Here is a 16,673-nt window from a genome sequence, read left to right on the forward strand (position 1 = left end):
TCCATATATATATATATATATATATATATATATATATATATAAATTCTATTATATTGGTTTTTATATTTTCTTCGAGTAATTTTGTATTTATTTGATAAAATCTCATAAATAGTTTCTCCTCGATAAACAATTCATGATTTGATCTTATCTATAGACTAAATACAAACCATCGAATTTATAATTTAATCTTTTTCGAATGGATAACACATACATAAACATTACAATAAAGTTTTTATATATATGAATTAAGTTGAGGCCTATGAATGGAAAGGATAAGTTGTTTACACAAAGCCCAAAGAATAATTCAGTATTGAGAAATGGATCTTAAAGAACCAATTCAATGATGAAAAAGAATGAGTGGTGTTGTTCATACTATTTTTTATGTTGAACTCAAGTCACTTTGAAAACAATGTTATGTTTGTTTAGTTTTTAGTTTGTAAAAGAATGGAGCATGGTAAGCATTAGTATGAACAACACCACTGATGTTCTTCCAGTTCTTAGAGAAGAAGCTGAAGAAAGATCATGAGGCCCAACTGTATATATGCCTCCGCTCTTCTCATCCCTCACCTTAATGCTTGAAGAGCCTGCAATTCCCCATTCAAACATATTAACATTTCAACAGAACCATCCAACACTGTTACTATATTGAGGAACATGGACCTACATGATTTAACACAACCTTGTACAACAGAGAAGCCAGCCAAAAAGAGTAAGACCAAAACCAATTTAAAAGCAACCCGCCACCGACCCGTCGAACTCGTTTTTGTCCTACCTGCCCTTACTTTATCTATAATTGGCCTACCCTTTATGTCACATTGTACCAAATCATTACTTGTTGGTCCATCAGACGTAAACAATAAGTGCTTGCTAACATATGACGCCAATGAATTTCTTTTTCAAGTTTAAACAAATAGTTAACAAAAGTTTGAATAGAAAGAGCATAAAAATCTACTGTTTTCAACCAGTAAAGCAATTCAATCAGAAAGCTGGGCATAGGCATCACAGGCATGTAAATTTGTAAGGCAGGGTCGTATGAAACATAGAAAATAAGAGTCAAGTGTTGTTGTAACGGCCCAAGCCCACCGCTAGCAATTATTGTGTCCTCTTTGGGCTTTCCCTTTCAGGCTTCCCCTCAAGATTTTTAAAAAGCGTATCTTTGGACTTGGGCTGTTACAAGTGTACTCGAAATTTATCTAATGCTAAATAAGAGTCGAGTGTACTCACAGTTGTACTCTGTCCAACCGATGGTCTGATTTTCCAAGTCGTATAGCACGAGTCTATTTTGAAGCACCAAATCTGAAATCAGAAACAAATGAAAAAAGAAAACTGGTTAACAATCATGTGTATCCCAAGAAGGAACACCCAAGTAAGGCAAATTGCAGCAGCAGAATTTCATAATTTGAAGTGATGAAATAATAAACGAGTTCATTGTCTTTTCACTGACCTCCCAACAGAATCATACCCTTTCCATCCCTAGATTGGGCACCACTGTTTTGCCAACCGACACACCATTTATCACTCTGCAAAATTTATCAAATCACAGCTTAGACATTCTCATATGTTCTTCTTTAAGTAATTATCAAATTAATTTTTTTTTTTTTTTGCTAATATTCCTATCATTGACATTATTAGCCCAAATTTTTATTATTGGGGTCAGCATCAATAAAGCATGAGAAAAGGAAGTCTGGTCATACTTCAAAGTTCAATTCACTCACATCAATATCAAACAGATACTCACGAGGACGAACTCTCAAAGATAGTGAACCTTCAAAGTGAAATGTAACATCAGGAAATCCGTCATCAATGCTGCATGAAGAACATAAAAGCCAAATGAGAAACTTTTAAGAAAATGTTCAGATAATGAATGTTTTAAGCGTAGCGATATTAATAAGATGTTCTAGTCTCAACATGTTGAAGGATGTTTTGATTAGGTAAAGTAAACTATGCAATATGCTAAACTCTTATGATGCTTATTATATTTAAGAGATGCAGAGTTTGGGGCCTCACTTTTTGCATTATGCTCATGACCACATGTGAAATCTCACATCGGTTGGGGAGGAAAACGAAACATTCTTTGTAAAGGTGTGGAGGTGGACACGAGGCGATGTGCAAGCAAGGACGCTGGGCCCCGAAGGGGAGTGGATTGTGAAATCTCACATCATTATTCATAAGGGTGTGGAAACCTCTCCCTAACAGACACGTTCTAAAAACTTTGAGGGGAAGGCCAGAAGGGAAAGTTCAAAGAGAACAATATCGGCTAGTGCTGGGCTTAGGTTGTTACACCAACTAGAGAGGGTCCTCCTATCCCAAGACCAACTCTAGAGATGACAGAGTTTCAAGTTATTAAGCTCGGACTTGAACCAAAGATCCTAGAGGGTATCTCTAACATGACTTTTAACAAGAATCCATTTTAACTATTTTTAATATGATGAACAGTTTGTGCCCCAATTCGAGATATCTCTTTTTCCCCAGACACTTTGTACTACTATTTTTTGACATGGATATCATTTACTCGGGAAGAACACTAACAAATCTTTGCTCATGAATCTAGAAAAAACTGACCAAATAAAAAGAAATAAATAAGAACCTCAACCAGCAACACATTTAACGATCATGTGAATGAAATAAGACCGACCCCGAAATGAACATCAAAGGTTGAACAATAAGATAGCTATTTTATACATTTAACAAAGACGAATAGAAGTTAGCCAGGAAGGTATCATGTCATCTTACTTTCCGTTGTATTGAAAGCAAGTAAACTGTTTTTCAACAGTATGCAACTTCAGTCCAGTCTGCCCTGCAAAAATCTAACATAGTAAAGACAATTTCAGTTTCTAAAAATACGAACTTTAAATATTGTTTTTGACGGGAAACGATTAACAAAAACGTAAAATAAAAAAAAATTATTTAGTGTACCTTTGCTATTAATGGTTCATAAATCTCGTCTGGAAGATAAGCTAACGTCGTGCCACTGTCAATAATTGTTCCTCTGCTTAAATCAGTGTCAAAAACATCTGTGGGGAGATTCAGCATGTCACCGCCAACCTCAATTGCCTTCATAGCCACATTGTAATGTGCCCTAAAGTTGATGATGAAATAACTAAGTCCAAGGCTACTAATTAAGAAAAGAAAGCGAAATATTTAAAAAGAAGATATATAAATGCATGTAAAATACTAATCTGTGTTTGAGAAGGGTTAAATAAGCAACAAAGCACCGGAACGGGGCTGATTGCTTGCAATTCTCCTTCCCTACGAGCATCCAAAATTCTACCCCATGTTCGATAACAACAAAAACACTATTGAGGATACCGATAGCGTATCGTAATTGGATTATTTTCAAACGCTTTCACCCTGCCTTTGAGGGACCCAAAAAAAAAAGAATCTAACAAGGGACCAAACATCGCTAAAAGAACTCTTACGTCCTCCGAAAATTATGTTGTCTCTCTCTACTCAAAGACCCCACAAAATAGCACACACAGAAGTTTGCGACAAAAACCTCCCTTTATCACAAAAGGGCAGATGAAAGAAAAGCGCCTGAAACGCCTCTTTGCAACTCTAGGAGCTAACAAAAGCTGAGCACCTTAAAAAAATTGCGCCAGTCTTCGATCAAAGTCACGACTCTACATGATATGATCCGGGTCATTTTTTGTTGAGATGGATTGTTAAAGATATCATATCATTTTTGTTCAACCCAACACCTTTTTCCAACTCCTCTTTCTTACAACTTCATCTATTGTTCAACTCTTTGCTAAGGATATTATTTTTCTCCATGAAATTCTCCTTGAAAGGGATAAGGTTTCATGAATTCCTTTCGGCAGAGAACAATAATGGAACAATGTTCAATTTATCTTCCACAAACAGATGGTTAATTCCTTTTTCCCTCTTGAATTTTTCACATAGATATGAAAAAGTTCAAAACAAAATATGCTATTAACTCATCACTTGTACTAGTTAAAGTAAATCAACAGTTTAGATTCAAGATGACAAAGATTACTAAATGCAGGGAAGTATAACATACTGTTGCTGCACCAATGGAGTGGTGTGGACTTTTGGCTGCACCACCTCCCCAATGGCAAAAATTCCACCTCCTTTAATGTTATCCAAGCAATGAGCAAAAATCCTTCTAACTTTTCCTAATGAAGCCAGCTGCAAAATCATGGATGAATTTGATTGTCCGAAACCAAGTATCCCATCGACCGCAGCAGATGTTGCACCTAGTTGGCCAGATTGTTGAGCACCACAACTATCCATCAAGGAAAACAAAAATAAGCATGAAGAAATAGAAGAACAAAAACAAATAACGGCCCAAGCCCACCGCTAGGTTTTCTACTATATACTACTTCAAACACAAACAAATAACAGGATAGGTTTTCTAATATTCATCTAAAAATGTAACGACCCAAGTCCACCACTAGCAGATATTGTCCTCTTTAGGTTTTTCCTTCCGACCTTCCCTCAAGGTTTTTAAAACGCGTCTGCTAGGGAGAGGTTTCCACACTCTTATAAAGAATGGTTCGTTCTCCTCCCCAATCGATGTGGGATCTCACAGTCCACCCTACTTCGGGCCCAGCGTCCTTCTCACAAAAAATAAAGCTATGTAGTTTATACTTCAAAAATCTCAACTTCAGAGATGGTAAAGCTCCAACGAATAAAAGAATTTCAGAAAGTATATAGTTTATGCTCCAAATGACTTGAACTTACTTGTTCAAGGTATATCATAAACATCAACAATCCCAAAGCATCTAAAAAGTCCTCTGTTCTTTTTGTGACAGTCAACGTCAAAATATCCCTCAAAGGCATCACATTCCTTAAACTAAGCAACAGGACCCAAAAGTTCGGTTGCTCGACACAGTGCTGAAATAAATGGTAACGTAGAAAATGATATTCTTACCCAAATACTATACTCCCATTTGTAGATGCAGTTCGAAAATTTCCCGTTACTTGATCAAGTACTACACGATCCTCCACAAAATACCCAGTAGTTGAGCTTCCATCTCCATATGAAACTGTATATTCACAGTTCAGATCAGGCGTGCAGCCGGGAATTGGACCATCATGTGAGGAAGTGCAAAAATCTTGATCACAAGTTACCAGGTTTGAAGTACTAGAGCTTGATGGATTGTATAAAGTCAGTTCTATCTGTAACGAACAATCGTATAATTAACGTTTCTTCAAAAATAATCAGAGTATAGCTCGGAAACTATGATCGGTGCAATACGAAAACAAGTTACAAATGGTTGGTGTACTTCTGAATATAATATGAAATTCAACAAGAATTTAAAGTTCAGGAGACATACACCAAGATCACTTTTCCTTGGACAGTTTGTACAGCCTGCACAATTCACCCATAAGAGGTCACTTCCTGTATCCACTTGAACATAATAGTCCTTGGCTGGTGTCCCAAGCCCAATTTTAGCAAAGTACAGCCTGAAAGCATATAATTACTTCCACCATCCAATAATGAATATGAATAAGAGAACTTTGAGGCAAGGATTTCCAAAAAAAGCACGAAAAAAATCTCCTCTTACGATCTGAAGCAATTAAAAACTTGAGCAATTAAGAACTTGAGCAGTGATTGATTTCACAAAGCCAAAACAAAAAGGAAAAAATAAAGATTCCATACAGTGTTTACTAAAAAGAGGTAGAAAAGAATCCAATAACACCAGCCCTTTTTGAAAGAACATCAGAATGGAATAAATTATCCACTAAATAAGCAATTACTAATCAAGATTACCGCATAAAAAACACCATAATTTTCAGTGTATAGCAAATAATCACAATAGAAATCAAGACTAACCCAGATTCAGAAGGATGTCCATTGCCACCCAATTCAAGATCAATAGCAGAAAGAAATCTACCGCGACGGTGCATATCGTGGGCTTTGAACGCACTCAACGACCTCTGTCGACCATTGAATTTATGCTGAACCTTAAACACCAAATTACAATCCCCACTCGACAAAAACGAAATCACTAACAACAAGTTCACTATAGAAAATCTTGCAATCTCCATAACTAAGACCAAACCCCCAAATCAAACAGAGATTAAACCAAAACCCAGAACCAAAAATCAACTAAAATCGATGCTCAGCTCAGATTTATAGACTAACAGCAATGGATAAACCAAATAAGAAACAGGGGAATATAGAAAGATCAAAGTCTTAGTCTCAAACTTCCCCTTGATTTTGAATAAACAAATAGATAGAACGGTTGATTTTGAATCCGGCAGTGCTTCTCAGTCAATTCAATTCCCTGGCCTTACGAACAACCTTCGATTCCACTGTGATTGACTGCAGGCCAGGCCCCAAGAAGAAATTCTCTACCTATTAACTACTAGAAAAAGAAACCGGAGAGAGAAACAGAGAGAGAGAGAGAGATTTAGCGAAGTCAATGAAGAGTTTTATTAGGCAATGCTATTTTCAATGAACAGACGAAGAGAAGAACCTCAAGCAATCTCCTCTTACCATTTTTAACCTTAAATATAAATTTTACTGTTTGAAAATTTTTATTATTTATTATTATTATTATTTTTTTTTTGTAAAATTATTTAAGTATGAAGTAATACATTAAATTATATTCTAATCTGAATTAATTCATTTTTTTATGTTAATTTCATTTTAACTATTTTTTTAATTTTTTTATTCATATGTAATTAAATTTAAATAATTCATTTGTGGTTGAAAAAATTTATAAATATAAAATTAAGAAATTTATATTTGAATTAAAAGCCAAATGATATGATTTTATTAATATTTTTAAGGTAATATTTAATAATAGAAAATTATTTTTTTTAATATTAATAACTATTTAATGAGAGAGTTGAAATGGCTTTGCAATTAATTGTGGTCCTTTTTTTTAATATTAATTACACCATTTATTGTGAGAAAGTTGAGAATTTAAAATAATTTATATCATTAATAATTATTATTTTTAAATAATTTGTAACTGACTTTTTTTTTTTTTTTTCAATTTTGTTAATATTATTTTAGATGTGTTGGTCGTATTAACAAAACATCGCTTAAGGTTGAGAGCATGCTATGAGGCCAACCAGGGAACTCGGGCTTCAAACCAGAGGGATTTTGTGGTCTTCTTGAGGTGTTAGGTTATAACTCTTGAATTTATCACTTTTTTTAGAGAAGATTTTTCTCTAGATTCGTGAACTTATCACTTTCTTATAAAATATTAAAGGCTTCAAGCTGGTATTTGGACGGTTATAAGACCTTAGAGGGATTATTCTAGTCTTTTTGGGTGTAATGGGTGTAAGATTCTTCTCTCGTGATCTCGCCTTCTTTGAGAAAAATTTGAAGGTCGAGAGACCCTTAGATTATCCCTATGATTGTCATCAAACCCAAATGGATTAGTGGAGTCTTCTTGGCGTGTCCGACTCTCATAGACTTGTGAACTTATCATTTTCCTATAGCAAATTTCAAAGCTCTAAGGTGATTTTTGGATTATCCTCAACATTAGGCTCTAGAGAGATTATTATAGTCTTCTAAATGAATTTTCTTTGGATGAATCAATTCGTCACTTTTACAGAGAAAATTTTAGGGCTCTAAGATGACCCTTAGATTATCTTTACTTACCTCATTTGACACCAACACCAACAACCAATAGTCTTATTCTAAAGTCTTCTCTCCAAAGAGCACCTTAGAGGAACCAACCCGCTTGCTGTGGGGCCATATTTTTGTTTCACAGTAAGAGATCGGGACGATTATCCCTACAATATTATTAAGTATTTTGATTTAAGTTCTTTTCTTTCTAAAGTGGTATAGAATAACCCAGTTGAAGCGTGCTTTCTAAGGTGGTATAGAATAACCTAATTGAAGCGTGGATCATACATATGTAATGCTTTGTATGTCCCAGAATAGGTCTCATCTCTATTACATCTCAAATTGGACATAGGTCTCATCTCTATTACATCTCAAATTGGACATACTTATTTGCTTAAGAGTAATTAGGTGAACCGTTGATGACATGAGTTGGAGATATGCAAAACAAACGTGAACATAGATCAACGACCGGTAATCTTATGAAAAATTAAAAATAGGTTGTAATAGTTGCCATAATTTTTTATATTATACTAGAAATTATTATTCTCTAGTATGATACATATTTATTAAAATACAAATAAAATACAACCACGTTTTAATGTATAATATTGGAGTGAATTTGGTCCAAAATGTTTCAAAAATATAAAAAATTTATTTTTTTACTCCCATTTCCGAAGCAATAGTTCTTCCTCCAAATTTATAGTAACTCACTATCTATTATGTCACCAATTTTAATAATTGGTAACCGTGAGAGTATGATTGAAAAAACATAATGGACTAAATTAAAAATTTTAAACACTTGTGATCAAATTGAAAAAGTACCAAACAATAGGGACCAAAAACATATTTTCAACGTACTTAAATCTATTAGACACAAAATTGAAAGTTCATAAACCTATTACACAACTATAAAATTCAAATACCAAACATAAAACTCATCCCAATGGAACTCGAAAAACTTCCCTTCAACAACCTCTTTTGGGGGAAGCTTGGAACTATGGAAATACCAAACATAAAACTCATCCCAATGGAACTCGAAAAACTTCCCTTCAACAACCTCTTTTGGGGGAAGCTTGGAACTATGAAATCCACTTCAGAAGAATCTTTAAGATTGGGAAGGAAAGGTACAAGAGTTTTGAAGACAAGAAAAGAACCCAAGACGTTTGAAATGACTATCTATAATGAGATTACTGTCTCTGAAGCATAGTAGTCTACTGGAGCAATCGAATTGAAGACATAACAGTAAACGAGGACAGGACGCATCATATAATCGAAGGCATGACAACAGTAAACGACGACGTCAGGACGCATCATCTAATCGAAGGCATGACAACAGTAAACGACGACGTCAGGACGCATCATCTAATCGAAGGCATGACAACAGTAAACGACGACGTCAGGACGCATCATCTAATCGAAGGCATGACAACAGTAAACGACGACGTCAGGACGCATCATCTAATCGAAGGCATGACAACAGTAAACGACGACGTCAGGACGCATCATCTAATCGAAGACATGACAACAGTAAACGACGACGTCAGGACGCATCATCTAATCGAAGACATGACAACAGTAAACGACGACGTCAGGACACATCATCTAATCGAACACATGGCAGTAAACGAGGACTTCATCTATGTTTTCCTAATTTAAAGGTGTTTTCCTAATTTAAAGGATTCTAATGACTCTTATCCTGAATAGAACTCCCTTTCATTTTTTCCTACAAAAAGTATATTCCGATTAGGATGCTAAATATTCCTAAGCTTCATGATAATAAAATACATGTAAATCCTCTTTTAGCTACTAAAATATCACTTTTGCAATGTACAATTTACAAGCCCAAACTTCATGGCTATAGAGGCAACACAACAAAAACAAAACTTCTTTTTGTGAGTAGCCAATGCCAACCACAGCCAGAAGCAGTGATATACTTCATAAACAGAGATAAAAAGCACTTACAACAGACAAGACGACTGCTAAACTTAATACCAGACATGACTTCTAGGATTCTTATAAGCCGACCCAAGCAACAATCTCCCTCGCTTAAATTCAGCTAATAATAGTATAGACTTGAAGGATTGGAGGCTAAATATTTCTGTGAGCTCTTTATATGAATATATAATAGCCTCCTTATCCCCATCAGACAGGACTATTAGGAAACAAAGACTATACAAAACAAAAGCAATCCACAAATGGCAGAAACAAATTTACCAGACCAGCAAAGGCAGACTCTTGAACGAAAGCCTCGGGAAATCCGTAACGTTTCTTGTATTGGTAATCTATGATGCTGCTCGTAGTTCCCTGTCCTCGAGCTGAAGGTTCTGTGCTTCACTCTGAAATTATATGATAATCCAAAGAAGCAACCTCTTAATTAAGAACATATGACTACATTATGAAGAATTCCAATATAGTAATGCAAAATTATGACAAATACAAGAACAAGAGCCTAGCGACTATAAGATCAAAAGAAAAATGCATTGTAACTAAAAGAAAGATCATAAAGTTAGGAATTACAACTTGGATGATCCTATTAATATCACACACAAGGCCTTAATCAGTCTCAATCTTAGCTACTTGCAGTAATGGACATAAACATCTATTCAAGATTCATAAAGCCATCCACACCCATAACTCGCTCGGACGAAAGAACACGGCAAGAATATATTATGAAATGGCACGACGAACTACACCACATTAAACATTGTTTTTCCTAGAAGAAGCATGAATTCAATGCCCCAATGATTCACTCCATAGTCATGTCTCCTTAACTTAAAATTCGATGACAAACTTAACACACATATCCTACGTTTTGATCATGTTTCGATCCGAAACCATTAACCTAACGCTAAATGTCGACAAGAAGGTAACAAAGCAATGAATTAAAAAGAAGTAGTATCTTTTAACCAGATCATTCTATAAGATTTGAAAACAGGGAATCGACAATATTCCAGTTCTACAACATAAACAAGGTAAATTAGAACATAGAATTATCGTAATGATAACTACATGTGAACAATAATACCAATGCTTGCTGATACATAATAGACAACAATATTTCCCAAAACAACGAAAAAATTCAACCAAAGACATAAGCAAGCATCATAGTAACTACTTTTGCACCATCAACACGAATTCGAAACAAGTAAATATAGATGATAAACGAACGAAAACAGTAGCTGAAACGTACCATAGAAATAGCCACATTCAAATCGACAGAGGCTCCATTCAACTCGAAGGAATGATCAACAGGATCAGCGGCAGTGCAATCAGGCGGGGACTCAAAGAGAGACAGGGAGAATTGCTTGTCAACAACGCCGACGTCAAAATGAATTAAACCAGAAGAGGACAAATCGACGTGAATTCCTTTAACAGGAAACCAAAGAAAGAGCTCCTGCGAGGAAATTCCAGCCAATTCAGCGATCTGGCCATAGCTGAGGCGACCGGAGACATTGAAATCATAGTGAACCTCATTCTCGAACTTAGCATTGCAGGGCTGGTCGAGGAAGACCTGGAATCGGCCAGTGGAAGAGTCGATGGAGAATCTGGTGATGTTCTTGGGAAGGAGGCCGATGGGGAGGCCGTGAAGGTGGAGATGGTCGTAGATGGTGGATGGGTCAGAAGCGGCCATGAGAGGAGAGGCAAAGAAGAGGAGGAAAGCGAGGAGGAGGATCATGGCGATGGCGATGGCGATGGCGATGGCGATGGAAGAATTTGGAAGTGGAATTGGATTTGGATTTGGAATTTTTGAGAAATGGAGTTGGGATTGAGAGGATTTTGAGGCCGAAGAACGGAGCAGAAAAAAACGGCGCGAGAGCAGAGAGGCAAAGCCGGGGATGGAAGACGAGAAGAATGGGATTTTCTGAGGTTTGCGTTTCACTCTTTAATTTCCTTTTTCTTTTGCCAATTCTTTCCTTCACGCGCTTCATGCCGCGACTGACCTTTTAACTCTCTAAAACCTTAATTTTATAAATATAGTAAAAGGTTGTTTCTTTTACACCAAGTTTTAGTTTTTTTTCTTTTGTATTTTCCTAATTATATAATTTATTCCTAACAAAATATATATATATATATATATATATATATATATATTAATTTATTTTGTTTAAAGATATCGAAGTTTCAATAATACCCTCCAATGGAATCCATTAGTATCATGTTTCAAAAATACTCTCCAACTTTTAAAAAAATTTAAAAATACTTCTGTCTTTAATACTATGTTTAAAAAATACCCTTAAAACTTGAAATGGTTAGCTTTTCTTTATAAACTTTAAATATATGTTTATAATGTGTGTTTTTTTTTTTATCAAAATTATTTTTAATATTTAAGTAATTTGGATAAAATTTTTATTTTAAACTAACAATAAAAATTAATTTTAAGATTTATTGAAATTAAATAAATTTAGATATTTGAGAGTAGTAGAATGAAAAAATGAAAAAAAGAATGGTATTTAAATATTAAATATACTTTATTAATATATTTTAACTTAAATATAACTTAATCATTAAGAAATAAGTTTTTTAGAGATGAAAACATCCCAACTTCACTCTCTATATTGGTAACCCTATATTCTTAAGAGAATAATATTTTATGACATTTTGTTCGTATATTCTTAGGTTTTTTTAATTTATTTGTGGATAGATATTAATCGAGTTTGATCTAGGTGTCGTTGATTATTTTCAGTAATTACAATGGAGAGTTTCATGAGGATGAGAAATGAAAAAGGATAAGAACGACAACCCTGGTTGATGAATTTCACCGTTCACAGGGAGTTGGAATGTTCTGTACTCGATTTTATGCCATGAATATTGCTAGATGGATGCAAGATTATTGATCGGGCATGACCAACTTAATTTCTCACAAAGGTTATGGTCGAGGCATTTCTCGAGGACTCCTCATCCCGATCAGGTGCTTTAGCATCTTGGGTTAACATAAACAAGACCTACATTTTTAGTATCATCAAATGATTCTATTTGAAACATTCGTTTCAAAGTATAACGATAGAATTAAAACTTAAACTTCTAAAAGATAAAACTAAAAGTTTTTTTTTTTTTACTCTGAGAATATCATACCCACCACAAAATTAAGATATTGGAGGATTACATTAAAAATATAAAAACTTGTATTTTAAGCTATAATGATATTTTATTTTTGTGTAAAATTAAAACGTGTGTACAAAAATATATATTATAAATTACATTATAATATGATAAAATACATAACATAGTTTTATCAATAAATTACATGATTTCTTTGAAAATTTCGAGAGAGGGGAAGGGGTTCGAGTTAGTCTCACCAAAGGCCGACCACCCGAGCTCAATCAAAGAATATGGCCTACAAAAGGGTTCATTTAAGCTATATATATATATATATATAGATCAGTCCATCACGTGAATATCATTAGGTCAACTCGAACATATATGTCTATTTATAATCCATAATAGGAAGAAAAAAAAATACACTTTTGGCTACTGAATTTTAGGTTTGGTAGCAATTAAATCCATGAATTTTCAAATTCAAAAATTTCATCTCGAGGTTTTCGTTTACTAGTATTTTGGTCACTTCGTCCAAGTACTTGACAAAAAAAGATTAACTCGAGATATCCATTTAACCTGTAGGGTTGAAACTCACAGAGACATGCCCAAACACGGTGGGAAATCCTGTTTACATGAAGAATGGAGTATTAATATGAATGAAATGATGATGACGACGAACAAATTTACCAAACATATATTTCAAAATAACTAAATATACAGACTGTATAAGACAAAACTTGCACGTATTTACATATGATGAAATAAAGGCTGCATATTAAAATTACCAAAAAATAATTAAATTATAAAATCATACACTTTAAATGAATAATCTCATTAAGGAAAAATAATAATAAGCCAACGCTCATTCTGGAAACATGAAAAATTAATACACTTGTTTTCAAAATTTGGCTTACAGATGCAAATTTCCTGTATTTATCGTATTCCACAGTTTAAAAAGCATAAAAATGACACTTAAACACGAAATGGGATATTAATCCATGCCTTAGCTATTGAACTATATGAAGTTTTAAACATTTTTATTCAGTGTTTATACGTGCGTTTGTCCGTTTAATGTTCTACATCCTCGTGAGAAATGTGTCAACTAAGACAGTACAACAAAGATAAGGATTTGGACAGACCGTTTCTATTTGCATTCGTGTTCCAGTTTTTCCTATCGGAGTTTTCGTTGTCCTGCTCGTTTTAGGGGAAGCATTTCATTCTCTGCAGACAACAAATTAAAAGATCAGTTCATGTCTCAGCATACATTGCAGTCTAAAACTCGGCTGTTCTTACCTGTTTTTCAATCTCGATAAAAGATGCAGCTAGCCTTCGCCTCAGAGTTGATCTCTCCTCTTCACAATGCTCAGAATTGACATCTAAACATAAAAGGGACCAAACAAGTGATGCGGAAGACTCCAAAAGGATTTTAGGAGCTAGGATAATCAGAATAATTGAAAATATATCTTTTAAAGTATATCAGTAGATGTAAAACAAGCTTAAAGGTCGTTTTTCAGGTAAAGGCCGATCCGAATGGAAAAGAGTAGCATGAGAGATTAACATTCTCACCGTAATAGTATGATGACAGTATTGTTATGCGCTCAGTTGGCTGAAAACATAAAAAAAGAAGATTAGTGATCGTTTTAAATGGAGATCAGTGATGAGAAAGATGAAAATGGCAATCACTGTAATGCAAAAACTTTTCCTGAAGAGAAAAAAATAGCTGAGTTTGGTCGAAATTGATCAAAACATGTAAAGATAGAGAGCACAAACTTGAATAAGTTCTTAAAAAGAAAATGATATCATATTCAGCCTGGATGATCCTACTGCTGGGATAAAAGAAAGCATATGAAGTTTACCATTACAAATATACCCTCACGACGAGTAGGAAGTTCTTCAAGTTTTTTCAATGTATCGTCGCCTTTGGTAACTTTTCCAAAGATTGCATACTATGAGTATCAGAACATATTCATTAGTTTTTTGTTCCATTTATCTGAACTAAACAGAATTATCAGTCTGATACTTATAATTGCAAGTGCATACTTTGCCATCAAGGTGAGGAGCATCTCCAAGTAGCATAGAAAAGGAGGATTGGGCACTGTCTGGATCATCATATCTACAGAGATCGCAAGTAATATTTAAAACGGAGAACCAAACTTCTCATGTACAAATATAAGCTTCTTTTGATAAGATAAGGAACATAGTTAAACAAACTAAGGTCAGATAGCATCGGGTAACACAAAAGGTAGCAAGTTAAACGTCAAAATGAAAGACTGTTTTACAACTTTACATACATAGCATGAAGTATAAGAGAACAACGGTTCAAGGAGAAAGAGCTTTTTTTTGCCTTTTCATATTGGTGTTACAGTGAAGCTAAATGATACAATCGACTGGAAATTTTTTTAAAAAAATGTATCCTATATCTAATTGTTAGTTTTTGTGCTATAGGTATGACTATTTCAGCTGAATATTGACAGATATAGGAACAAATAAAGATAAAAAAAGCACAAACATGGACACAAACCATTGACAAGACCCAACATAGACATGGTGACTTGAGCCAAAGAAAAAAAATTGCAAAAGGAGGAGCCTGAAATAAGGAACAAGCCAGACAAAGCAACAATCCATTCATTGCATTTCATTTATTGCTTTTTTTTTTTTCTGTCATGCATTTAAAAAAAAAAACCAAGTTTTCATTGAGGAAAAAATGAAAGAGGCCATACAAAAGAGAGAGCTCATAAAAGGAGGTAAACTATAAGAAAGGCCTCCAATCAAGCAAAATAAGACCTAAAGAATAATTACAAAATGACTTTGTCACCCAACTCAAAGAGAAGCAAAGAATCTAACAAAAGACCAAACACCACACGATTTTAGAATTTGTCAAGACTTTATAGAGGATTCCTTTGACCTTTTCAGTTAAAAGCTTCATGGTGGAGTTTTGGCCAAAATCCATTCCTTGATGATTCGGTGGCAAATAGGTTTTTCGATAAAATAGATCTGTTTTATGTGGCTTCATAATTGAAAAGCTGCCGTTTAATGAGAGGTTCTTATATTTGTTGTTGAGTTTGGGTTTTTTTTTTTTTTACATGAAACAAAACTTTTCATTGAATAAATGAAAAGAGAATAATACTCATGGATAACACATTCAGCTTGCAAAAATCCACCGGATCTAGGAATTTTCTGCAATGGCTTGTTATTTGGGAATCAAAGCATAACACATTCAGCTTGCAAAATCCACCGGTTTTTAGATTTACGTTGGAATTAATCCAATATCTCCCATAAAACCATCCAACCTCATTTTTTAATCCTGCCGGAACCCTAACAGTATTTTTATCAGCTCCATTGGTTAAAAGAAAACGAAATTTATGAATACCAACCAAACTTATTGTACTTTTTATGAACTCTAAAGAATCCTTCATCCCCTCTCAATTGATTGAAGAATTTAACATTCAAAGGACTTTTCCAAAGCTGAGCAAAAGAGATTGTTCCAACCAATGCAAAACATTACATTGAATCCTCATGAAAAAAGAACGATTCCTTTTTTTCTCTTTCAGCAAATAATTCCCACGAAGTAAACGACGATACTGCAACTACTTTCCATGCTAGCCATTATAAAAATGTAAAGTGATCAATCAGATGAAGAAACTTATCTTGAATACTAGAATCAGAGCAAAAGAACGCGAATGAAGGCTAAAATATGAAAGTTTGGGTTAGGAAGGAGAGAAGGGAGAAGGGAGGGGTTATTGATCCTGGATTTTAGTAGCCTCACCATCCGAATGTTGTAGGAGTTTATTGCTGATTGTTGAACTTCTGGGTGTTTCTTTTGCATAAGTTTTCAATCTTTCTTGCAACTCTTAGATATGTAGGGGACCTTTATATAATCTTAAAAGAACTTATGAATTCTGTAATCTTTCACTATTGTAAAAAGTTGTTTTCCTAATAAATTATAAAGGGAAGGGATTAAAAGTGGCATCAACAAGAACATCATTATCTTCTTTTCATAAACATTAGGCTCAAAATCTACTACTTACAATTTAGTCATTTTTGTCAGTTTCACATCACAAAGCTGTCCAAAGAAGGGATGGGGGG

At 34.3% G+C, this 16,673-nt stretch overlaps 3 protein-coding genes across 4 annotated transcripts in view; all 3 read right to left on the reverse strand.

Moving 5' to 3' along the window:
- Nucleotides 1-209: 209 nt before the first annotated feature.
- LOC111789249 (aspartic proteinase-like protein 2) lies at nucleotides 210-6,428 on the reverse strand. Its single transcript, XM_023669965.1, has 10 exons — nucleotides 5,799-6,428; nucleotides 5,299-5,428; nucleotides 4,893-5,140; nucleotides 4,020-4,244; nucleotides 2,918-3,080; nucleotides 2,735-2,808; nucleotides 1,717-1,807; nucleotides 1,446-1,521; nucleotides 1,226-1,297; nucleotides 210-585 (listed from the first exon to the last, which is right to left on the reverse strand). Exons 1-10 carry the CDS (start codon nucleotides 6,011-6,013, stop codon nucleotides 431-433), a joined length of 1,449 nt encoding a protein of 482 aa, XP_023525733.1. The 5' UTR covers nucleotides 6,014-6,428; the 3' UTR covers nucleotides 210-430.
- Nucleotides 6,429-9,332: 2,904 nt separating this feature from the next.
- Nucleotides 9,333-11,227, reverse strand: LOC111788601 (the record flags this gene model as incomplete). The annotated part of the gene is given in 2 exon segments (XM_023668995.1): nucleotides 9,333-9,886; nucleotides 10,741-11,227. Coding segments are annotated over 2 exon segments (540 nt in total). The 3' UTR covers nucleotides 9,333-9,832.
- A 1,724-nt stretch (nucleotides 11,228-12,951) lies between these two features.
- The window catches only part of LOC111788603 (peptidyl-prolyl cis-trans isomerase CYP23), a 4,794-nt gene continuing 1,072 nt past the window's right edge, over nucleotides 12,952-16,673 (reverse strand). Inside the window, exons 4-9 of one of the 2 annotated variants that reach the window (XR_002814179.1) lie at nucleotides 14,628-14,700; nucleotides 14,444-14,533; nucleotides 14,154-14,193; nucleotides 13,881-13,963; nucleotides 13,727-13,808; nucleotides 12,952-13,211 (exon numbers count right to left, since the gene is read on the reverse strand). Coding sequence is in view for 1 of the 2 variants with exons in the window: in XM_023668997.1 (XP_023524765.1) it covers nucleotides 13,788-13,808; nucleotides 13,881-13,963; nucleotides 14,154-14,193; nucleotides 14,444-14,533; nucleotides 14,628-14,700 (307 nt within the window). In the remaining variant the exon portion in view is untranslated. Of the gene's footprint in view, nucleotides 13,212-13,491; nucleotides 13,809-13,880; nucleotides 13,964-14,153; nucleotides 14,194-14,443; nucleotides 14,534-14,627; nucleotides 14,701-16,673 lie in introns of those variants that run through there. The other variant, XM_023668997.1, reaches the window with a different exon arrangement.

Source organism: Cucurbita pepo, chromosome LG02 (assembly GCF_002806865.2).
Source record: "Cucurbita pepo subsp. pepo cultivar mu-cu-16 chromosome LG02, ASM280686v2, whole genome shotgun sequence".
Taxonomy (NCBI): domain Eukaryota; kingdom Viridiplantae; phylum Streptophyta; class Magnoliopsida; order Cucurbitales; family Cucurbitaceae; genus Cucurbita; species Cucurbita pepo.